Source organism: Stegodyphus dumicola, chromosome 12 (genome assembly GCF_044657685.1).
Source record: "Stegodyphus dumicola isolate Sdum_Otavi_A_Nest chromosome 12, ASM4465768v1".
Lineage (NCBI taxonomy): Eukaryota > Metazoa > Arthropoda > Arachnida > Araneae > Eresidae > Stegodyphus > Stegodyphus dumicola.
Genome location: NC_140779.1, coordinates 121963088 through 121969590, shown reverse-complemented (window position 1 = coordinate 121969590; position 6503 = coordinate 121963088). Strand labels below are relative to the sequence as shown.

The 6503-nt window shown below is 32.1% G+C and overlaps 1 protein-coding gene across 1 annotated transcript; it reads right to left on the bottom strand.

The window, feature by feature from the left end:
* Nucleotides 1-1054: 1054 nt before the first annotated feature.
* On the bottom strand, nt 1055-5340 carry LOC146993743 (uncharacterized). Its single transcript, XM_085827423.1, has 4 exons — nt 5281-5340; nt 3649-3843; nt 2731-2827; nt 1055-1419 (listed from the first exon to the last, which is right to left on the bottom strand). The coding sequence occupies exons 1-4, from the start codon at nt 5338-5340 to the stop codon at nt 1055-1057; spliced, it is 717 nt and encodes a 238-aa protein (XP_085683549.1).
* Between the last annotated feature and the right edge of the window lie 1163 nt (nt 5341-6503).

Genomic DNA, 6503 nt, shown 5'->3' with positions numbered 1-6503 from the left:
TTTGCCGTAATCTAATAAACCAAACCAAACCATACCATAGATGCCCTTCACCTGGTGTGATTGTTTTGGTAGCCATTGGGTACACGACACACACATCTCTAGTTTAGATTGATGATAATTTGATTGGTATATTTCTGACATCTTATGTCTAGTGGTCAAAAATTATATTAAAGCAGTATGAAGATTTCATGTGACCTCATTTTATTTCAGATTTGCGATTCTGATTTGATGATCACCAACGTCAATGCGAAATTTCCTGGTACTTCACATGATTCATTTGTGTGGCGATCTTCAGGAGTTCGGCATGCACTTTCCAGGCATCATGAAACTGGTTCTTGGCTTTTAGGAAAGTAATTTTTTAGTTTTGTGAGATATAATCTTTTTGTGTCAGTAATTTATGTAAAGTTTCATTGTTTTTCATGTGGTATATATCTCTTTGGTTAATATATATTAAGTATTTAGTACTTAAGACTTTAATTGCAAAGTATTTAAAAATAAATTACTTTTCACAAGTGTGAAAAATATATCTTAATACTTCAGGTGATGCAGGCTATCCTTTGGAACCATGGTTGTTGACTCCTGTGTCTTCCCCAACTGTAGGATCTGCTAATGAAAGATATAACAAGAAGCATGTAACAGCCAGAAACTGCATTGAAAGATGTATTGGGGTTTTGAAATCAAGATTTCGCTGTCTACTGCATGCAAGAGAATTAAATTATGAACCAACAACTGCTGGGAAAATTGTAAATGCCTGTGCAGTGTTGCATAATATTTGCAGGCATTACAAATTACCTGATGTTGAAAATGATTGCAGAGAAGAACCATGGGGACCAATTCCACCAACAGTTTTTGAACCATCATTAAGAGCTGCTGCTCTTAAAATCACAGATAATTTAATTTTAACTCGTTTTTAAAACTAATGATAATAAATATTTTAATTGAATAATATGTATTTGATTTAGATTTTGAAGTTATAGAAGCACAAATAATACATATCCAAAATATTTATCTTTTTTTAATTATTATTAAATCAATTTTATTGCAAAAATACACATTACAGATATTTTAGATTTTCTTTTCTCATTTGAAAATTTATTTTTTGATTATCAGTGTTAACTTTTTTATTTTTTAAATGGAAAATTTTTTCTGTCCACGCACACTGCTTTTCTGCAGCCATTGCTTGCCTCTCAGCTGCCAAAGCTAGTCTCTCGATTGCAACAGCTCTTCTTTCTGCTGCAGCTGCTTTTATTGCATAAAACTCCAGCTTCTGTTTATGCAGCTCTATCTGCAATTCTAGTAGTTTGATTTCCTTTTCTTTGCACTCAGCTATATGCAACTGATGTTGTGCAGTGCTGTGTTGACTCTGAAGAAGCCTGTCAGCTATCTGTGCTGCCGTAGGCTTTCGTTTCCTTTTAGAATCTGAAAATAGTAATTGAAATTCAGACATGTCAGAATAAATAAAAAATTATCTGAAAAATATTTTATATTTTAATTATAGTAAACAATAATTTTTAATATAATCTCCAATATTTAAATAGGTTGATGTGCAAAAATTAAGGACAAGCACACAGCATCCTTTCACAAGCCTCTGGAGAGCATTTTCATCCTTTTGATTTTTTGTTTGGATGGTTTTGCTCACTTGTCCTATATTTCTCCATCTTGGGGATTGTTCAGTCATTAGAACAGTTTAGCTTTAAAATTACTTCATGTCTTTCCTCTCTTCTTGGCACCTTGCATGGTGCATATTGTCATTATAGCAAACCTGCAAGGCTCGCTCAGTTTTTTTAATCCAAATTATGATAAATTCTCACATTGAGAAAAAACTACAGTACCTAGAAACATCAAATTTTCAATAATGTAATCTTCCACTGTATATGGACATCTAGAAGCCCTAATTTGGAATTTGTTTGATTAACGATTTCTTATTTTGTAACAGTAAGAAATTTTTGATTAAAGTACTCAATGATTTCAAAGTGAGAAATAGCAACACTGTACGGGGGGAAGAAAAAAAAAATATCTCCAGCGCGCGAGACTGTGTATCGGAAATTCTAAAGATATGCTCATTTAAAAATTATTTTGCAATATTGCTGTTGAACTGAATTTTATGGTTTAAGTGGAAAGATCATGATAGTTAATAAATAAAGATAAGACACAAAATGTAAAAAAAAAAACCTTTGGATGTAATGTAAAATCTGAAAGCTTTTAGTTTTTTTTTTTTTTTTTTTTTTTTTTTTTTTTTTTTGCTTACATTCGTAAGACATCACTTGGAAAGATGATTGTAAAATAAAAAATTAGTACACTCCACATTTCACCAAGTTTGAATCATTTGCACAACGTACACATCGCATGATCTGGATCAACGTGGAACACTTCTGCGTAATGTTACATTTGCAAAACCATCTTATCATTAAATTTTGCATACCAGTGTAATGTTCAAATATTGAACTAATTGATATTTTAGATTGCATGACATTTTTAAACAGTGTAATCGTAATTGTGGATTTTTTATTATACACTTCAACATTTTGTTGCTATATGATGTATATTTTAACATTTTTGTTTTGAAAGTAAGATTGATAGACAATAGATAAGGGCTGCTTTAGAGGATTAATGGTTAAGTTTTAAATAATGTTTTGAAAATAAAACAGTTTGCATTTTATAAAAAGGAAACCATGAACATTTTAGTTAGAACATTAATTCTTAAAATGATTTTTATAAAAGTTGACCCACCATTTGAAGCACTGGCTATAACCTCATATGATGTGTTGAAGTCGACATCACACAGTGGAATGTTTCCTTCTGATATATTTTCAGGAGAAACATTTTCCTGAAATAAAAGTAGTTGTGAAGATTGATGACTAACAATATTGACTATTAAGAAATATTATACAAATAAAAAAGAGCTTTGAAAATAAGTATTATTAAGACTTTTATACAAATAAAATGCTTTCATTTAAGGCAATGAAGTTGAAAGAATTATAGCATTTAAAATAACTTTTTATCATTGAAACAGCAAACTAAAACTCATTGAATGCTATAAAAATTATATGTAACACTAGTATGCCTTTATGTAAGTACTCCAAAAGAAAAAGTTATAAGGTATGGTTTTAGAATGTTACGAGATAATGAATATGCATTATTTAAAACTAAAAACATACTAATTATTAAAACATACTGCATTTTCAAATTTGAAAACTAGGTGCAGAAACATGTTCTCTTTTCCAGGAGATACTAACAAAATTGGAAATGAATTTCACTTTTATATGCAAAATTTACAAACATATCTTGTGGAATAAAATTGGGTACTCTTCTGTTATAGGGACGGATTCAGAAATGTATGTATGTATATGCATATATGTGTACACATACTTATGTAGAAATGTATGCATGCATGAAAATAAACATGCATACATATCTGAATCGGACTCCGATAAAGAAGAGTACCTAAAATTCCAGAAGATTAATATTATTTAAATTTAATACAAGGAATCATAATTAAATGTGAATGTGGACAATCAGAAGGTCATATATTGGATTATAATTCTGAAATATATGTACATTTTTACTTCACAGTGTATATAGCCAGTCATTAAAGCTTCTAGCATTTATTTTCTAACATGATTTAAATTTAACAATTAATGTACTTACAAAGCATTCAAATTCAACAGCAGATTCAGGAACTTCATCATTTCCACGTGACATAACACTGCCATAAAGTGCAAAAACTCGCTCCTCTAATGGTGTCAAAATGTCTTTAATTTCCGGGCCTCCTCCAGTTTCTCTCTTATGTTGAGCTATTTTAGCTGCTTTTTTCTTGATTGAAAATTTGTAATCTCTCCATGTCTACATAAAGCAGATATATTGATGAAATTTATGATTTGTAATTTATCCGAGTCAAAAATAATTACTGATAAGCAACTCATGTTGTATTTTGTCACACTTCATAGAATTTTATACATGTAGTGACATTAGTGTAATTTAAATATCCAACACTTTTTCGGTTAATTATTGTAACTTGGCGATTTTTTGGCGACCAACCCTGCTATAGCAACCTGCTAGTTTTTGTTTGGACGCCATTTTGTTTTTGGGAAGTAAAGGGCTTTTTTTTTTTTTACTCAATATTTTTCCCAACAATCTGCTAGCCGAATTATGCTTATGCTAGAACTTTTATGGAACAAAAGTGCTTAATCATGATGGAGATTAGGTGCGAAATTGGGACAAAGTGCAGAATCGCCCACTGCTTGCTGCGTTTTTAAGAACTGCACAAACACGGTATCATCCATGTACACGCCGACCTATTTTCACTTAAAAAAAAAATCCCAGAATTGCACAAAAATGGCAGTGCGCACACTCTTGACTTTATCCATGTACACTGCTAAAGTCCTAGCTAGTAACCTTTATCGCCTTACCAAAATGTCGCCAAACTACCTGTTACCATATTCCAAAGATTAGACCTTTTTTCATATAGTATAATAATAATATTTTCTAACCTGTTAATCATTCGTGTGTAAGTACTCCTATGTATGCTTAAAAAAGGAATCATATAAAACAAGATCATATTCATAAGCATGCTATACAAAAAGATATACTCTAATAGAATGATAAAAGTAAATTTATGTTGTGCAACGTGCACATGATTTGTAGTAATATTCCCAAGCATTAGCAGTTTATGGAATTCATGGTAAATCAATAGTACTCAGATTCAGCTTTCTGCTTGACCTGTCAATTCCAGCATACAGGCAGCTAATACAATTAGGTTGATTAAATTTTAAAGATAAATGAAATATTTTATATTAAGAAACAATTTATACAAATGTTCTAAATATTTCGAACAATTATATCATTGACTAAATGAACTGTAATTAGTGGAAAGAATAAACCCCTTTCCATAGAACACATTTTGAAAATCTTAGAATCATAGAAAACAACTGAGAATTTGGCTAGCACAAATATGGAGTCATGTTCAGATTGTTCCTTTTTTAATAATATCAGAAAGTGACTTCGTTCCTTACTGTTGAATTTCGTCATCAATTTATTGTCACAAGAGAATTCAATAAGATTTTCTTCTGGAGAAGTAAATACAGATAAAAGTTTGGAATATTAACCACGGGTACGCGATGCTATACTTCAATTATTTGATTTATGACATTGTTGAACAACCTTTTAAGACAAAAAACAAATATTTTTAACATAAAGTTCCTGTTAACAAATAGTTTACAAAGATGTAAACTTTTCAAATATTTCCATTTTGCAAAAGATCATATATAAAATTATACTTACTTTCCTCCACATATCTGCAGTTTTGGAAGGGCCAGTTCCTTCTGCATTTAAAATATCCATTAAGTCTTCTCATTTTTTTTCCCTATTCTCTTTATTAAATGTGCTGTCAATTTTTCCGCTTAACAGCTGCGGATATTTTTCGAAAAATGACACCATTAGCAATTCTGTAGCAATCTTGCTTTTGAGCAAGAAGAAAGGAGGTGAGGACTTTGACGAACGCCGTTTCCTCCAGTCCGTGAGGATGACACCATTAATTCGAATTGGTTGGTAGTTGTTTTTTTCGCTGCTGCCATTTTCTGTGAAGCACGTGGGAAACAGCCATTTTCACAACAAACTACCTCCTTTGCCTGAGCCTCGAGCGATGTAGAAGTTAGAGAGACTGGTTGCTATGCAATAAACGTCACTTCCGGACGGAATTTCCACTTCATTTTTCGCCAACGGAATTAGAAGGGGTCAGACCAAATCTAGGAGGCACTGGTCAGACTCGCTCTCCCGTTTGCTGTCGAGCGGAAAGAGAATCCCGACTGGTTTTCCGATATTGATCTCGACAGGTGTCCAGGCTAGACCCCCAATTCTAACCTCCTTGGTTGCAACCCAGAGAATCTCGTAACTCCTCCCATTTTTTCCCCCTTTTTTCTCGTGAAGATAACCTGTTAACAACGAATTCCGTTCACAGCCGAGACGCTAGTAGGCAACCGTAGCAGTTAGTGCTGTAGAAGTAACGAGAAATTGTGTACCCGTATGTATTCGTTACTCGGTGAACCAGTACTCGTTACTATCGTATCGTTACTCGTTACTTTCGGTAGAATCGATCGGTATCCGTATCCCGAGCCTATTTTATCGGTCTACGGTCCTAGAAAGGGCCTTGAAATGTCGCATCGCATTGAATCACGTGAGCTATTCTACCCCGCGGGAACTGAGTAATGCTGCGATAGGGAGTTTTCCCTCGCATTTTTGGGTAGAAATAATTCACTTTGTTTTGGCTATTATTTTGTGGTGCACTGGATATGATTCATTATTTAATTTTCTATTGCTGTAAGGGCTTAGTTTCTAAAGTCAGAAGCGCCTACGTCAGGAAAATAGGAAAAAATAAAATAAATAAAGAAATAAAATAAATATTACAATAATAACATTAATTAGTAATTAAAATAATAAATTAAAAAACTTCATAATTAAAATAATAAAAAATAGTGATTAAAATAATGAATAATTAAAGTAACATA

Bases quoted from the DNA above. Each gene is read 5' to 3' on its own strand.
- LOC146993743 (XM_085827423.1), bottom strand. From the start codon at position 5,340: ATGGATATTTTAAATGCAGAAGGAACTGGCCCTTCCAAAACTGCAGAT. The intron at 2,828-3,648 runs GTAAGTACATTA...CTTTTATTTCAG, and splicing joins CTGTTGAATTTGAATGCTTT to GAAAATGTTTCTCCTGAAAA. The intron at 1,420-2,730 runs GTGGGTCAACTT...TACTATTTTCAG, and splicing joins TATAGCCAGTGCTTCAAATG to ATTCTAAAAGGAAACGAAAG.